Below are 18,650 nucleotides of genomic sequence, written 5' to 3' on the forward strand. Positions count from 1 at the left end.
GCTGGTGCCCGTAACCTCCCTGGGCTGCCTCTCTGTGCAGTTGTTCATGTTAAGCATGGGAATGAAGATCTCCAGAGAGATCTGGAAATACTATGTCTCCCTGATAAGTCAGCCTCAACCTGAGATGTGAAGTGACTTGTCTTAAGTCACTCCATTCTGCAGTGATGGAGTTGGGACTTCACCTGGGTTCCAAGTTCAGGGCTCTTTGCTCTAGCCTAGAGCATGCCAAGTGGACTCATCAGATTTAATTGAAGGGGAATCCTCGGGGAGCAACATCACAAAGATCCTACCCAGGGAAGTGAAATGCATTCTAACCTGGCTTTGAGCCCACATGCATATCTAACAGTCCTCAATTACCCAGTGGGTTCCTGGTCCAGGGAGACGAAAACTAATTAACCTAAGCATCTGATATTTTGGAAGTGCACGTTAGGAAATACATGGAGACCTCATTAATTCATACCCCAATAATTCAGCAGTCATCGTGGTCTCTTGTTGGGCTGAAGTACGTATTACATGAATCCAGAGATGGGCAGACTTTTGTAAAGGATCAGATAGTAAATATGTTGGGAAAGGTGGTCATACACAGCCTGTTGACTCTTGCACAGTTGCATGAACGTGTTCCTGGGGCCTGAAACATTTCCTAATAGGAAGGTAAGGAGCCCTCACAGCTAGTGCTGGGCATATCACCTTGTATGCAAATATCCTTCCCCTGCTAACAGGTTTGATGTATATGTCTTTGTTCTGCTTAAGTGGCATCTGGCCAACCCCACTGCTTATATCTGTTCCTGGGGAGAGGGGACAGGGTCCTCCTCCTGCAGCACAAGAGGGGCGCATGCAGACCATCTTCCTGTGTCAGCTGCAGGACAGGACCCGCTGACCATGGGGAACCAGTGAGCAGGTCTTGCTTTCTTCTGTGAGTAAAGCATCATTCCATCCAGTGCCTATGTGAGCTGTGTCTTACTTGGTGACTCTGACACCTGAAACCATGCACCTTAAATTTCTTACTATCTCTGCCTTTTAATTGAGGTATTTAGACATTTAATGTGATTACTGATATGATCAGATTTTAGCATATCATCTTGCTATTTGTTTTCTATATGTCTCATCTATTCTTTGCTCCATTTTTTCCTTTTTCTGCCTTCTTTTGGAATAATTGAAAATAATTTTTATGATTTCATTGCATCTCCTCTGTTCACTTATTAGCTACAGCTGTTTGTTATTTTCATAGTTGTTTTAGACTTTTTAGTGTATATTTTTACCTTATCACATTCTACTCTCAAGTGACATTATAACATATCACGAATACTGTAAGATCCTTATAATAATACTTCCATTTCTCCCCCTTCTGACTTTATGATTTTGTTGTCATATATTTTGCTTTCTTGTATGTTATAAAACTCTAAGTACATTATTATTTTTGTTTAAACAATTACCTTTTAAGATTTTCTTTTTGATGTGGACCATTTTTAAAGACTTTATTGAAATTGTTACAATATTGCTTCTGTTTTGCGTTTTGGTTTTTTGGCCGCAAGGCATGTGGGATCTTAGCTCCCTGACCAGGGATTGAACCCACACCCATGCACTGGAAGGCAAAGTCTTAACCACTGGACCACCAGGGAAGTCCCTCAATTATCTTTTCTTTTTTTTTGCAGTACGCGGGCCTCTCACCGCCGTGGTCTCTCCCGTTGCGGAGCACAGGCTCCGGACGCGCAGGCCCAGCGGCCATGGCTCACGGGCCCAGCTGCTCCGCGGCACGTGGGATCCTCCCGGATCGGGGCACGTACCCGCGTCCCCTGCATTGGCAGGTGGACTCTCAACCACTGCGCCACCAGGGAAGCCCTCAATTATCTTTTAAAGACATTTAAATTATAAAAAAAAATTATATACTTCCCCATGGAGTTATTTTCAGTGCTCTCCATTCCTTTGTGTAGATCCAGATTTCTATCTTGGTATCATTCTTCTTCAGTCTGAAAAAGTTCCTTTACCACTTCTTATTGTTCAGGTCTACTGGTGATGAATTACTTCAGCTTTTGTTGCTTTGAAAACATTTTTCTTTCATCTTCATTTTTTTCTCTCTTTTAAAATTAAAGTAAAATTGACTTACAATATTAAATTAGCTTCAGGGGTCAAAACAATATTAAATTAGTTTCAGGGGTACAATATCGTGATTCAATATTTTTATACATTACAAAGTGATCACAAGAAGTCTAGTTAACATCTGTCACCATACAAAGTTATTCCAATATTATTGACTATATTCCCTATGCTAAACATTACATCCCATGACTTATTTATTTTATAATTGGAAGTTTATACCTCTTAATCTCCCTCACCTATTTCATTCCACACTATCCCCCCTGGCAACCACCAGTTTGACCTCTGTGTCTGTGAGTCTGTTTCTGTTTTGTTATGTTTGTTCAGTTTGTTTTTTAGATTCCACGTATAGTGAAATCATATGGTATTTGTCTTTCTCTGACTTATTTCACTTAGCATAATACCCTCTAGGTCCACCCATGCTGTCTGTCACAAATGGCAAGATTTCATTCTTTTTTATAGCTGAGTAATATTCCATTGTGTATATACACCACATCTTCTTTATCCATTCATCTGTTGATGGGCACTTAGGTTGCTTCCATATCTTGGCTATTGTAAATAATGCTGCAATGAACATAGGGGCACATGTTTCTTTTAGAATTAGTGTTTTTGTTTTCTTCAGAAAAATACCCAGAAGTGGAACTGCTGGATCATATGGCAGTTCTATTTTTAATTTTTTGAAGACTCTCCACACTGTTTTTCATAGTAGCTGTACCAATTTACATTCCCACCAACAGTGCATGAAGTTTCCCTTTTTCTCCACATCCTCACCAGTACTTGTTATTGCTTGTATTTTTGCTGATAGCCATTCTGACAGGTATGAGGTAATATCTCATCGTGGTTTGATTTGCGTTTTCCTGATGATTAGTGATGTTGAGCATCTTTTCATGTGTCTGTTGGCCATTTGTGTGTCTTCTTTGGAAAAAAAGTTCTATTCAGGTGCTCTGTCCTTTTTTTTTCCTCTGCCCATTAAAAAAAAATAGGGTTGTTTTTTTGATATGAGTTATATATTTTGGGTATTAACCTCTTTTCACCAAATTGTTCACACACACCTTCTCCTGCTCAGGTTTTTGAAAAATTTCCTCTTTGATTTCTTTAACAATCCATTGCTTGTTTAGTAGCATACTGTTTAGCCACCATGTGTTTGTGTTTTATGTAGTTTTCTTTTCCTTGTATTTTATTTCTCATCTCATACCATCATGGTCAACAAAGATGCTTGATATGATTTCAATCTTTAAATTTATTGAGACTTGTTTTGTGGTACAGCATGTGATCTATCCTGAAGAATGTTCTATGTGCACTTGAAAAGAATGTGTACTTTGCTGCTTTTGGACAAAATGTTCTATAAGATATCTACTAAGCTAATCTGGTCTAATGTGTTGGTCAAGGCCAGTGTTTTCTTACTGATTTTCTATCTGGGTGATCTGTCCATTGATGTAAGTGGGGTGTTTAAAGTCCCCTTCTATTATTGTGTTACTATAAATTTCTCCCTTTATAGTCACTATTTGCCATATGTATTTAGGTGATCCTCTGGTGGGTGAATATATATTTTAAATTGTTATATCTTTTTGTTGGATTGATCCCTTTATCATTAGGTAATGTCCTTCCTTGTCTCTTGTTAGTCTTTGTTTTGAAGTCTATTTTATCTAATCATTGCTACCCCAGCTTTCTTTTAGTTTCCATCTGAATGGAATTCATTTACCATCCCCTCACTTTCAGTCTGTGTGTGTCTTTAGATCTAAAGTGAGTCTTTGTAGGCAGCATATACATGGGTCTTGTTTTTTTTAATCCATTCAGCCACTCTGTCTTTCATGGAGCATTTAGTCCATTTACATTTATAGTAATTATTGATAGGTATGTACTTATTGCCATTTTGTTTATTGTTTTATGGTTGTTTTTGTAGTTCCTTTTTTCTTCTTTTGTTGTCTTCCCTTGTGATTTGATGACTATCTTTAGTGTTGTGTTTGAATTCCTTTCTCTTTTTTTGGTGTGCATATTATAGATTTTTGGTTTGTGGTTACCATGAGATTCATATATAACTATATAAATATGATTATTTTAAGCTGATGATCTCTTAAGTTCAACACATTCTAACAACCAAGCATTTTTATTCCTCCTATCCATATTTAATGTTTTTGACATCATATTTTACATCTTTATGTTTTGTTTATCCCTTACTTATTGTGGATATAGATACTACTTTTTTTTAATCTTCCTCCTAGTTTTTTTTTTTTTTTTTTTTTTTTGCGGTATGCAGGCCTCTCACTGTTGTGGCCTCTCCCGTTGCAGAGCACAGGCTCCAGACATGCAGGCTCAGCAGCCATGGCTCACAGGCCTAGCTGCTCCGCAGCATGTGGTATCTTCCTGGACTGGGGCACGAACCCGTGTCCCCTGCATCGGCAGGTGGACTCTCAACCACTGTGCCACCAGGGAAGACCCCTGCTAGCTTTATAAGTGATTGATCTACTACCTTTACTGTATGTTTGCCTTTACCAATAAGATTTTTCCTTTTATAATTTTCATATATCTAGTTGTAGTCTTTTCTGCTTAGAGAAGTCCTTTTAACATTTCTTGTAAAGCTAGTGCTGAACTATTTTAGCTTTTGCTTAACTGTGAAACTTTTAAAAAATATTTATTTTCTTTATTTTTTTGGCTGCGTCAGGTCTTAGTTGTAGCACACAGGATCTTTGTTGAGGCATGCACAATCTTTCATTTTGGCATGCAGTCTCTTTGTTGCAGCGCTCAGACTTCTCTCTAATTGTGGTGTGCAGGCTTCTCTCTAGTTGTGGTGTGTGGTTTTCTCTCTCTAGTTGTGGCATGCAGGCTCCAGGGCACATGGGCTCTGTAGTTGTAGAGCATGGGCTCCAGAGCATGTGGGATCTGTAGTTTGCGGCATGTGGGCTCTCTCATTGAGGTGCACAAGCTCAACAGTTGTGGTGCACGGGCTTAGTTGCCCTGTGGCATGTGGGATCTTAGTTCCCCGACCAGGGATCGAACCCATATCCCCTGCATTGGAAGGCATATTCTTTACCACTGGACCACCAGGGAAGTCCCTGTGAAACTCCTGATCTCTCTTTCAAATCTAAATATTAGTCTTGCTGGGTAGAGTATTCTTGGTTGTAGGTTTTTTCCTTTCATTAAATATATCATGCTATTCCCTTTTGACCTGCAAAGGTTTTGCTGAAAAGTCAGCTGATAGTCTAATGGGAGTTCCTTTCTATGTAACTGGTTGCTTTTCTCTTGCTGCTTTTAAGATTCTCTGTCTTTCTTTTTTTACCAGTTTAATAATAATGTGTCTTGGTGTGGACCTTTTTGGGTTCATCTAGTTGGGACTTTCTGTGCTTCCTGGACCTAGATGTCTGTTACCTTTCCTAGGTTAAAAAAATTTTCAGCTATTATCTCTTCAAATAGCAACCCTCCTTCTCTTTCTGGGTCCCCTGTAATGGAAATGTTAATATGCTTGATGTTGACCCAGAGGTCTCTTAAACTATCTTCATTGTTTTAAATTATTTTTTTCTTTGTTCTGTTCAGCTTGGGTAATTTCACTGTGTCTTCCAGTTCGCTGCTCTGTTCCTCTGTATCATCTAATCTACTGTTGCTTCCTTCTAGTGTATTTTAAAATTTCAGTTATTGTATTCTTCAGCCCTATTTAGTTCTTTATATTTTCGCACTCTTCATTAATCTTCTCACATATTCATTCATTCTTCTCCTGAGTTTGTTGAGTGTCGTTATGATCATTACTTTGAACTCTTTAGGGCGTAAACTGATTATCTCCACTTCACTTAGTTCTTCTGGAGTTTTGTCTTGCTCCTTCATCTGGAACATATTCCTATGTCTTCTCATTTTGCCTGTGTTTATTTCTGTATATTACATAGGTTGGTTATGTTTCCTTATCTTGAAGAAGCAGCCTTATGTAGAAGATGTCCTATGGGGCCCAGCATCACACTCCCCTCTGGTCACGAGAGCTGTATGCTCTAGGGGTGTCCCCTATGTGGGCGGCATGGGCCCTTTTATTGTAACAGGGCCTACTACTATGGGTGTGCTTGTAGCGGGGTGCTGGGCCCTGGTCTGGTTGGCTGCCAGGCCTTGCCTTGTGCAGTGGCTGCTGGTCCACTGCTGGGCAGGGTTGGGTCCTGGGGCAGCTGACTGCTTGGTTTGGGGGGTCCTGGGACTGGTGCTGGTCTGCTGGTGGGTGGGTAAAACCCTGGCACTAATGGGTTAGAGAGAAGACTGCAAAGTGATGCTTGCCACCACCAGTGTCCTCATGGTAGAACAAGCTCCCCCAGATGGCTGCCTCCAGTGTCTGTGTGCCCAAGGAGAATCCCAATTACCTCCTGCCTTTCCAGGAGGGTCTCTAAAGTCAGCATGAAGGTCTGATCCAGCCTCCTTTCAAATTACTGCCTCTGCACTGGGACCTGGAACGTGTCAGATTTTGTGAGTGCCATTTAAGAGCCAACTCTCTATTTCCCACAGCTCTCCAGCTCTCCTGTATGCAAGCCTACTGGCCTTCAAAGTCAATGTTCTAGGGCGTATCTTCTCAGTGCAGGACCCCTAGGCTGGGTAGCCTGATGTGGGGCTCAGACCTCTCGCTCCTTGGGAAGAACCTCTGCAGTTGTGATTATGCTCTCAAATGTGGGTCACCTACCTGGGTGTGTGGATCCTGGCTTTACTGTATCTTCACCCCTCCTACCCATCTTGTTGTAGTTAATGTCGTTAGTTGTGGAAAATCTTTTCTTGCTAGCCTTGCTAGCAAGAAAGCCTTGCTAGCCTCCAAGTTGTTCTCGTAGATTGTTGCTCTCTAAACAGTTATAATTTTGGCATGCCTGTGGGAGGAGGTGAGTTCAGGGTCTTCCTACTCTGCCATCTTGGCCACACCCCCACCCATTTTTTAAGGACATTTTTGCTAAATACAGAATTCTACATTTCCCCCCCCTTTCAACACTTTAAAGGTGTCATGCCATTCCTTTCTGGTTTGCATAGTTTATGATGAGAAGTCTGCTGCTACTCTGATCTTTGTTCCTTGGTATATGTTTTTTCTTATTCATTATCAGTGGTTTAGCAATTTCACTATGATGTGTCTTAGGATGTAGGTTTTTTTCATGTTTGTTCTTATTGAGAACTACTGAGTTTCTTGGACCTATGCCCCTTTATCATTTTTATCATATTTGGGGAATGGCCATTATTTCTTCAAATATATTTTGTCTCTTTCTCTCTTTCCTCTCCTTCTGGTATGTATTTCTGACAGTTGGTATTGTTTCACAGGCTACTCTTTTCATTCCTTTTCCAGTATTTTCCCTTTGTGCTTCATTTTGAATAATATCTATTTCTGTGTCTTTAATTTCACTGATCTTTTCTTCTGCAGGGTCTAATTTCTTCTGCTGTTAATCCCATTCAGTTTATTTTAATTTCAGATAGTCTATGTATCATCTCCAAAAATTTGATTTGGATTTTTTAAAAATACATTCTATGTCTTTCCTCATTATGTTCATGTTTTCCTTTATATATCCTTGAGTATTTATAATGTTAATAATATCTGTTTAAAATCTTTGTCAGCTAATTCTATCACCTGTGTCATTTTGGATCTGTTGAATTATTTTTCTCTTGGTTCTGATCATATTTTTCTGCTACTTTGGTGATTCTTTTTGTGCCAAACATAATAAACTTTACATTGAGTGTTGCGTTTTGCTGTATTTCTTTAAACAGTGCTGGACTTTGTTCTGCCAAGCAGTTACTTGCAGATCAGTTTGAGGATTAATACTGAGCTTGCTTTATGGCAGGCTAAAAGCAACCTTTACTTGAGGACTACTTTAGCCCCACCACAAAGGCATGACCTTTTCCGGATTCTGTCCAACACTGTGTATTACAATGTCTCTTCTCTGGCTAGCAGAAACTTCAACTATTCCCAGATCTATGTGAGCCCTGGGAATTACTTGGCCCTGGGAATTACTGCTTTCTGTTTTTTCTTTCTCTGGTGGCATGGAGTTTCATCCCACAAATGTCCTGATCAGAACTTACCTAAGGGTCAAGGAGCCCTCTGTGGATCTTCTGAGCTCTGCCTCTATGAAGCTACCTTCTCTCTGTTATTTCTCCATGTAAATTTTAGCTGCCTCAGTTTTCCTGAACTCTGACCCATCTTCCTGTTCAGTGATACAGTGGGCATCTGGTTCCCCATCTCTGTGAAGACTGGAAAATTCCTAAAGGAGTAAGATGGGCAATCCACCTCTTCCTGTGTGTTTTCCTTCTCTCAGGGAGTCACAGCCCTGAGATGTCCCAATGTTTCCTGATGTCCAACGTCTGAAAACGTTTGTCTCATATATTTTGTCTGCTTTTCTAGTTGTTTATGGTGGAAGGCAATTCCCACAGCACTTAATCCTTCATGGGTGGAACTGAAAATCTCTATCCTAGTTGTTTTCACCATTGACTTATACTTTAAAATATCATTTAACTAATAGATGGTGACTTCATTAAAAGTTGTTAGACAGATGAACTGGTTTGCAAGGCAGAAATATAGACACAAATGTAGAGAACAAATGTATGGACACCAAGGGGGGAAAGTGGCAGGGTGGTGGTGGTGGGATGAATTGGGAGACTGGGATTGACATATACACACTTATATGTATAAAATAGATAACCAATAAGAACCTGCTGTATAAAAAAATAAAATTTTAAAAATAAATAATATTTTTTTAAAAAGTTGTTAGAGACAGTTTACGAAAATTGTGTTGGAGGGCTTCCCTGGTGGTGCAGTGGTTGAGAGTCCGCCTGCCGATGCATGGGACACGGGTTTGTGCCCCGGTCTGGGAAGATCCCACATGCCACGGAGCGGCTAGCCCCGTGAGCCATGGCCGCTGAGCCTGTGCGTCCGGAGCCTGTGCTCTGCAACGGGAGAGGCCACAACAGTGAGAGGCCCGCATACCGGAAAAAAAAAAAAAAAAAAAAAAAGAAAGAAAAGAAAAGAAAATTGTGTTGGGAGTTAGTTCATGAATATTTTTGAGTTTCACAATTCTACCAGGAAGTTAGGCTCTGTCAAGATTTTATGAAAAGTTGAACTAGGAAAAGTTCTTCAAGGTTAACTCGAATTGCTCAAGACACAACCCATTACTTAACCTGTAAATTCACTTTTTAAAGTGTTTTCAAGATTTTGACAAGGGTGCCAAGTCCACTCAAGGGGAAAATATAATCTCTTCAACAAATGGTACTGGGTGAGATAACCGAATATCCATAAGCAAGAATGAAGTTAACTCTTACCTCACACCGTACACAAAAACTAACTAAAAAATGCACCAATGACCTAAATATAAGAGCTAAAAGTGTAAAATCCTAGAAGAAAACATAGGAGTAAACTTTCATGACCTTGGATCTGCAGTGTGTACTTAGATATAACACCAAAAGCACAAACAGCACAAGAAAAAATAGATCAGACTTCATCAAAATTTAAAACTTATATACATCAAAGGACACTATCAAGAGAGTGAAAAGACACCTACAAGATAGGAGAAAATATCTGCAAACCATGTATCTGATAACAGTCTAGTATCCAAAATATATAAAGAACTCTTACAACTCAACAACAGAGACAACCCAATTCAAAAATGGGCAAAGGACCTGAACAGACATTTCTCCAAAGATATACAAAGAACATTAAGCACATGAAAAGAAGCACAATGTCATTAGTCATTAGGAAAATGCAAATCAAACCCACAAGAGGGCACTTCATACCCACTAGGATAGCTATTGTAATGGATTGAATTGTGTTCCCTCACCTGCAAAATATGTTGAAGTACTAACCCCTGGTATCTGAGACTTTGATCTTATTGGGAAATAAGGACTTTATAGATGTAATCAAGTTAAGATGAGGTGATTAAGGTGGGCCTCAATCTAATAGGACTGGTTTACTTATAAAAGGGGGAAATTAGGACAAAGGCACAGAGGGAAGATGGCCATGTGAAGATGGAGTCAGAGATTAGAGTCATGTTACCACAAGCCAAGGAATGCCTGGGGCTACCAGAAACTGAAGGAGACAAGGAAGGATCCTCCCCTAGTGACTTGGAGGGAGCATGGCCCTGTGAACACCTTGATTTTGGATTTCTAGCCTCCAGAACTGTGAGACAATGAATTAGCTGTTTTAAGCTACCCAGTTTGTGGTACTTTCTTATGGAGCCCTAGGACACCAACACAGCTATAATTTTAGAAATGGAAAATAACAAGTGTTGGCAAATGTGATGGTTAATTTTATGTGGCTGGGCCACGGTGCCCCTATATTTGGTCAAACATTATTTTGGATGTTTCTGTGGTGTTTTTAGGATGAGATTAACATTTAAATGATGAACTTTTGAGAAAATCAGATTACCTTCCACAATGTGGGTAACCCATCAGAGGTCTTAATAAAACAAAGACTGACATCTCCCCTTGAGCAAGAAGGAATTATGCCAGCAGACTGTCTTTGAACTCAAACTGCACCTCTTTCTTGGGTCTCCAGGTGCTGGCCTACCCTGCAGATTTTGGACTTACTAAGCCTCCACAACTGTGTGAGCAAATTCCTTAAAATAAATCCCTATCTATCTATCTATCTACCTACCTACCTAACTACCTATCTACCTACATATATCAATATCCTATTGATTCTATTTCTCTGGAAAACCCTAATACAGCAAGGATGTGGAGAAATTGGAACTCTCATCCATTGCTGATGGAAATGTAAATGGTGCAGCCATTGTGGAAAATCATTTGGTGGTTCCTCAAATAGTTAAACACAGAGTTATCATATGACCCAGGATTTCCACTCCAAGGTATGTATCTAAAAGAATTGAAAACAGGTGTTCAAACAAAAATTTGTACAAGAATATTCATAGCAACACTATTGACAACAGAAGATAAAAACAACTCAAATGTCCATCAACTGACTGATAAATATTGATGGATATCCATACAATGGAATATTGTTCAACCATTAAAAAAATAAAATTCTGATAAATGCTATAACATGAATGAATGTTGAAAACACTATGGTGAATGGACAAAGCCAGGCGCAAAGATCACACGTTATAAAATTCCATTTATATTAAATATCCAGAATAGGCAATTTCACAAAGAGAAAAAGCAAATTAGTGGTTGCCAGGGGTTGAGAGGAGTGACTGCTTAATGACTATGGGGTTTCCTTTTGAGGGGAAGAAGATATTCTAAAACTAGGTTGTGATGGTTGCACAACATCGTGAATGTATTAAATACCAATGAATCGTACACTTTTAAAATGGCTAAAATGGTTAATCTGTATTGTGCATTTTACTACAATTTTAAAAAGTGTTCAGGGCTTTCCTGGTGGCGCAGTGGCTGAGAGTCCACCTGCCGATGCAGGGGACACGGGTTCATGCCCTGGAGCAGCTAGGCCCGTGAGCCATGGCCGCAGAGCCTGCACGGCCAGAGCCTGAGTGTCCAGAGCCTGTGCTCCGCAATGGGAGAAGCCACAGGAGTGAGAGGCCTCCGTATCGCAAAAAAAAAAAAAAAAAAAAAAAAGTGTTCAAATACACAGAAAAGGATAATTCTTGAACTTACTAATTAAGAAACAAATTGAAGATGTGGAAATGGAACTTTTTAAGATAACAAAAATAAAACAATGAATCAAGAATTAAAGGTCGGGTTTTCCTGGTGGCGCAGTGGTTAGGAATCCGCCTGCCAATGCAGGGGACGTGGGTTCGAGCCCTGGTCTGGGAAGATCCCACATGCCACGGAGCAACTAAGCCTGTGCACCACAACTACTGAGCCTGTGCTCTAGAGCCCGCGAGTCACAACTACTGAGCCTATGTGCCACAACTACTGAAGCTAGAGCCAGTGCTCCCCAAAAAGAGAAGCCATCGCAATGAGAAGCCTGAGCACAGCAACAAAGAGGAGCGCCCGCTCGCCGCAACTACAGAAAACCCGTGCGCAGCAACAAAGACCCAAAGCAGTCAAAAATAAAATTTAAAAATTAAAAAAAAAGAATTAAAGGTCATAAAATAAATACGTGTAACCATTGCGATAAACAAGTAGGCTTGTGGAATTACAATCACAAAGCAACTTTTTGTCTCCTACCGTCTCGTGAAATCCAACTTGTGGGACTAGCGTATCCCTTAGCTCTAGAAGAAAATCAGGCGACTACAACTTCTCTAGTCAATCTTACATCATCATCATCATATCATCCTGTAGTCACATTTAAGATGCAAAACAGTCTCAGTTCAGAAACTTAAACATCCAATTCCATTATAATCAAAATGGCTTATCATTTGAAGTTGAGGCCTTCTCTGGGCCTGCTGCAGACCACAAACAAGCCAGCATCAGGGAAGTGAGGCCTTCTTTGTGTATTAAGGTTTCTGACCCTCCAGGGGTAGGGCCGTGGGAGTGAGGAAATGAAGGCAAAGCAAGAAAACATCCTTAGTTGAGGCTTTGTGGTGACTGGGCACTGACTTGGCAAGAGTTTAACTGTCTCTCTCACGTGGGCTCCTCCAACGCTCCTCAGGGTGGCTCATCCGTCCTCTCCTCTCTCCCTGTCATGCCATCTTTATGCCCCCAGGGAGCCCTCACGGGTGACGACTTCCCCCATGACTCTGCTTTTTGATCCTTCATCAGCTCCGCGAGTTGGAAGTTCATCTCCTGGAGGAAACCCTCGCCCCTTGCTCAGGCTCTGAGATGACCGCGTGCCAGTTCTCTTGCACGCAGCCCACATCTGGTCTTTGGGAGGCAGAGACACATCCCCAGCCCAACAAGCTCTGGGAGTGGAGGCTGCACCCACCTCTGCCACCTCTCCTTTGCTCCATCATCAAAGCACCCAGCCGGCCACTGGTATCTCATCCTTTCGATTTCTCCCGGCTGGGGTCTGTATAGTCTATCAGATTGTCGCCCTACAGGGGATGCACATTAAGCTCCAGTGAGGCCCTTTTCCCTAGCCTTGAGGTGAGGGGCACCTGGCACCCATTACTCTTGCTGAGGAGGCTCCAAACACACAAATGGCTCTCTTCAAAGAGATCCCCACCAAAAATTCTCCTTCTTCAACTCTTAACTCTTCTTTTATATCCTTGATGTGGGTGAGAGGGTTTAAGAGGGCTACAGGTTTTCGACCATCTTCATTATAAATACAGCATGTGGTATACTTATGTGGTATCTATTGCTGCCTTGCAAAAAACATCTATTTTAACCTCTTGTTACATGTGCATTTAAATAACTACAATCACTTGAATGTAGTAACAGCTACTATTGAGCCCCTACTCTGTCCCTGACATTGTACTAGGTCCTTTTTACAAACATCTCATTTAAAGTTATTAATAGGTATGCTTATAACTACCTTATCGATTTCATGAAGTTCATACAGATAACTGGCTTTTAAAAATCTACAGAGTGAGGTATTATTAATAAGATTCTCAAGAGGAAGAAGTATTCTGAAAGCCTAGTCACAGAACTTTAGATCTGGAAAGGACTTCATCGGTTAGTCAACCTCACTCATCTCCTTTAAGCAGCAGCTGAGGTCCTGAAAGGCTGAGGGACTTGCCGAAGGTCATCACAGTGAGAGGAGATCAGAAGATGGGGGTTATCATTTGCTACAGCTGCCTCTTACTTGTAAAAAGTATTAGGTAAATTCTAATGCATCCTGTTAATTTTAAGATTTCTCAAACCAGGGGTAGAAGTGAATTCTTAATGTAAAATAACTGTCTCAGAGTCTTAACAAATTGAACAAACTGGGCTTCCAACACTAGATAAAGCTGTGCGAGTCCTAATATACTGTACAGGAGAATAAAGGATTCTTAATTGAATCTGTGCCTCAGAGTGGAAAAATGATTTTTAAATGGAAAATCCCAAGAGGTGGCGATGAGAAATGAGTTTAGCTAGATGAATGATCTTAAGAGAAAGCAAGATAGCAAACCAGGTTGGAGGGTGGCTTTTTCTTAAAGATCTCAAATAAACCAAATGCAGACTGTTTGTCCCCAGACAGTGAACTACTGTGTTTACTCTCATCTTCCTAGTCTCCAGGATTCCATGTAAACTTTTAAAAAAATAGGCGTATACAGCACAATGATATTATTACTCTATCTATCAAATACTATTGAGAACCCAGCAAATGTCATCCAGGATTCTCAGACTTCAGTCCTGCATTCTTCTCCTGCAAGACAACAATCATATGCTTTAGGGCCGGCGGGTGTCCAGAAACAATTTAGTCCAATACACTTCAAAGATAAGAAAACTGAGGCCCAGAGAGGAAAAAAGCACCTTGCCTAGGAAGGTCACACTGCTAATGGCTCTAATCACAGAGGTTAAGCATTCTGACAGATTCATGAACTCTTGGGTAGTCAGTTTCATCCTCAGCTCTGAGGACCTCAGAGTCACATTTTGTAGCCTGAAGTGCTAATTAAACCAGAGGAATTATGGACTTACTATTTATAGGCAGGAGTGAAGACATTAACTAGGCCATGAAACCTGGGAGAAGAAGAGATCTTGTCTCCTGAAGGAGATCTTGTCTCCCGAGATTCACATATTACATTCAACCTTTATATTTTAAGACAGAACTTGGTTAATGCATAGTCTCAACTTCCAAATCTGATCTTCACCTTGGGTTGCATTTAGCCTTGAAGGACCAGGGCTACAGCAGTTTTGTTTTGTTTTGTTTCTTTCTTTTTTTTTGAGGTACGCGGGCCTCTCACCGTTGTGGCCTCTCCCATCGCGGAGCACAGGCTCCGGACGCGCAGGCCCACCGGCCATGGCTCATATGGGCCCAGCCGCTCCGTGGCATGTGGGATCCTCCCGGACCAGGGCACGAACCCGTGTCCCCTGCAACGGCAAGCGGACTCTCAACCACTGCGCCACCAGGGAAGCCCCTACAGCAGTTTTTTTGCGTCGTGAGATAAACAGAATAAACTGGTAACTGTACTTCTTTTGGTAAATGCTGCCCTCACCCAATAAGAAAGGTTAAAATCATCCTTCGAAACATATCAGTTGCTTCAAGGGAAAGTATTTCAAACCATTTTTTGTTATTTTGAGTTTTAACCAATAATAGTCAATATGCTCTCACTGGATTTAAAAATGAAAAGAAACCAACCAAAAATGTTTTTAAAAGACATACCACTTGGGTTTGCAATTATCTCACATGTTTATTTTACTGTTCAGAGTGGTTTTCACCGTACTGCCAAAATCAAATCTCTCTTAGGAGGCCTAGTGGTATGAACAGAAGTGCTGAAATCAAAGAACTTCCAAGTTTTCATCTGTCGGAGACCGCGTGGTACTAGGGAAAGAGTCATTTAACCTCTCTCCATCAATCCCACTTCTGTACAATGAAGATAAAACTATGATGGTATCTCGCCTGTGTACTGTGTGAATTGGCTAATTAAAGCTAATTAACCCCCTGGAAAGAACCAAAAAATACTATCTAAGTGCTGAGTATCTATGGGCTACTCAAAAGTCACAAAAACTCCTAAGAGACAAGACTCTGCAGAGACAGCACAATCTCTATTGATGATTACTAATTACCCACTGATTACAAACAAAGCTTTGGGTGTTCCCTAACAGGGGAGGGAAAAGAAACATTACACAATGTCGTTCAACAACACCATCTTTATTCAAAAATATATATCTATGAGACATTTCAGAATATACTGCTACCGCCAATGGCAGCCTATACTTCTAAATAAAGTCCTAAATTAATATACAAATTTAAGCTTTAAAAATACTCTTTAAGAAAAAAAAAAGAACAAAAAATAAGGGAAGATTGAAGACTTTCTGAGGAAGAAGACCTAAAGGAAAGGTCCTGGAGGCCGATGGATGCCCTAAGTATAGGAGAACAGAGAACAAAATCCACCCACCCTGCCCTGCCAGATCACCTCACACATACAAGGAGAAAGGTTCATTTAAATTAAACAAATGAAGTAAAAAGCACTCCTGGGGAGGATGTGGGAGAATTAAGAGTTAAAAAACAAAAGCATTTCCTTGAAAAACAAAAAAAAACAGAACTAACTTCCTTACAGGAAGTCCACTAGTAACAGGTGTTAAGAGGCCAACACATTCATTTACATAATTGCTACAGTTTCATTTCTTGCTCTTGCTGTAATCATTATGCACCAATTTCTAGTCAAAGACTCAATCAGATAAAACAGAGCAGTGGGCAAAACCCATTACGTTATAACATTTTCATCTAGCTGATGAGAGCAGATATCTACTCCACCTTTTTGGCTGGTTTGTGGCCGGTAAGACTTGGCTTCCTTGGTGGAAGAAAGCACAGAGTTTGTGCAAGATGGGTCTGTTCAGAAGCAAGCTCATCTGCGGGACTAAAGCAGCACACCACGTGGAGAGGGGGCTTATATGCAGAAACAGCAAAGACTGGAATTTATTTTTCAATTTTAGTAAAGTCATTTACTGCCCTATGGCCTCTGGGAGAAAAACTTTATATATAGACTCATTAATTTAATAATGACAGTACAACAGGCAGTGTCAATATGCAAACAACACACAGACCGTATTCAATCTGAAAAAGAGCTTAAATGCTACTAGGTTCTACAGAGTTAAACTGCATACCTGCTATGACTTTTTATCATTTTCACTTCATGGCAGGCAGGAAAGCTTCTTGAAGGGAAGCCTGTTACACTTTTAAAAACAGACATTATGTTCTAACACACTGAACATGTAAAATTACATGTGATTGGCTTTTTGGTAATCCTGAAAAGAGCAACTCAAAATAATGGAGATTCTGAAGCCCCCTCCACTGAATTCCTTTTTATAGCTTTTAGATTTCAGCCTCTGGGCTATAATTCCTATTACACTATTGGGGCAAATTGTTTTCTGCCCTTTCCAATGTCAAAAATTAGCCTGCCAAATTAGCATGACTTACAGTCAGCAGGCCTAACCTTTACTAAAAGCAGTAACAATCCTCTCTAACTACATTATATAGTCATAATGTCAGCTAGCATGATAATGGAATTAAGACCCCCAATTAATATCCCTCACTTTCCCCCTTCCCGAGATGAGCTATTCAGTAACATCTGACATAAAGTACTCCTCCTCCTAGGGGCACAAGGACACGTGCAGTGGTGTGAACTGAAGGACAGACAAGCATGCACAGAGTGTCATATTTGCAGGGGAGATTTTCAAGTTTAGTCACCATGCTGTGGACATGTGCCCACGCAGTGAAATAAATGTTAGTGTGTGCCCGGCTCCCCAAAAGAAAGGGTCAAAGCAACACCCACCCAGAGCCTGGACTCCCAGAATGCCTTTAGCTTTGGGGGCCCACAGTGCCATTTCTAACAACCGCCTTCACAACCAACTGGGGCAAAGATCATGTTTCTAGGAACGTGCTCTCTAACAGTGGGTGGCGCCCTTGATAAGTGCAGCCTGGGAAGGTTGATGGAGAGGAACCTAAAGCAAATAACTTATTTTTTAATTCATGCTTGTGATCCCTGTTAGTCGTTCTCTGAACTATGACTTGATGTCCCAGATCAGCTTTGAATCTTATTGCTAGATCCTCTAGTCTGCTCACAAATGCACCTAACCTTTGACTACGCATTGCTAGAAGTCACAGTAAGGGAGGATCCGAGATTTGGCAAACTCTTTATGGCAAAGCTGCTCAACCGTTGTGCCTCCAGTCTCTGGGGTGGATGGCAGCCAGGAAAGCCAACGACTCCAGAATTGAGTCCCTCAGTGGAAGTTCAAGTGAACTTGAACAAGCCCAACTCAGAAAGGAGAAGCTGCTTTCATGACACAATGCTGTCGTGAGACAAGATTCTTCTACACATGATTTTCATAATTTCTTGGGTATAAAGAGAGAGCTAAGAATGGGAAACCAACAGGGGCATAGGAACATGAAGTGAGTTTGTATGTTTTCCAAATATAAATCTAAACTGGATTCCATTCGCCACTGTCCTCAATTGTGCTCAACAGGAGAGGCTGGAGAGGAGAATCAGACCCTGCGGTTCTTTCTTGAGGCTGGGGGGGCCGAGCAGAAAGAGGGATAGAACCAGGGGCTACTAGGTTATTTCCAACCATGACTTGCCCTCTTCTTTCTGCTGGTACAGATGGGAGCCTGGGGCATGACACCTGCCTTAGTCAGTTGAAAACAGGTCACCAGCAGAGGGCAGAGGGGCCAAGCCCCCTGTGACGTTGGGTAGCAACGAGAGGTCTGGCAAGCTCTGAATATGGGACTTGAGTTCCTTGCGGACCTGGGTTACCCGAGCAAGCTTCTGTTTATATTCCTAAGGAGACAAAGAGAACACAATGCAGTTAAGTCTGTGTGTGCTGATGGTCAGGTTTAAAGGGCAGATACAGATACTCTCACCTTCTTGCTCTGTGTGCTCCTCACCAGACAGCCCCTCCCCCATTGAGCTAAACATTCATTCAAACTCTCAAAAGGCAAAACTTTAAATAAAAAAAGGAAAGCTCAAGAGTTCAATACTGGCAACAGTGAATGAAATGGTATTCAACTAAGCACTTGAGATTTGGAAGTAAAAAGTGATGTATTGTACTTGCAGTGTTTTTGGTTCTTATTTCAGAATACTTTATAAAATAAAATAAAGCCTAAGCTTTACAATCATTTTGAAAACTCCACCTAG

At 40.9% G+C, this 18,650-nt stretch overlaps 1 protein-coding gene across 5 annotated transcripts in view; it reads right to left on the reverse strand.

Annotated features, from left to right (window-relative positions):
* Positions 1–18,650, reverse strand: part of RPRD1B (regulation of nuclear pre-mRNA domain containing 1B) — a 92,913-nt gene that overhangs the window by 19,629 nt on the left and 54,634 nt on the right. For 3 of the 5 annotated variants that reach the window (XM_059038925.2, XM_059038922.2, XM_067013127.1), the window contains one exon: positions 15,647–18,293. The exons of the other annotated variants lie outside the window; for them this stretch is intronic. In XM_059038925.2, the coding sequence (XP_058894908.1) occupies positions 18,144–18,293 (150 nt within the window). In that variant the 3' untranslated portion in view covers positions 15,647–18,143. Of the gene's footprint in view, positions 1–15,646; positions 18,294–18,650 lie in introns of those variants that run through there. 5 annotated transcript variants of the gene reach the window in all.

Source organism: Kogia breviceps, chromosome 14 (assembly GCF_026419965.1).
Source record: "Kogia breviceps isolate mKogBre1 chromosome 14, mKogBre1 haplotype 1, whole genome shotgun sequence".
NCBI lineage: Eukaryota > Metazoa > Chordata > Mammalia > Artiodactyla > Physeteridae > Kogia > Kogia breviceps.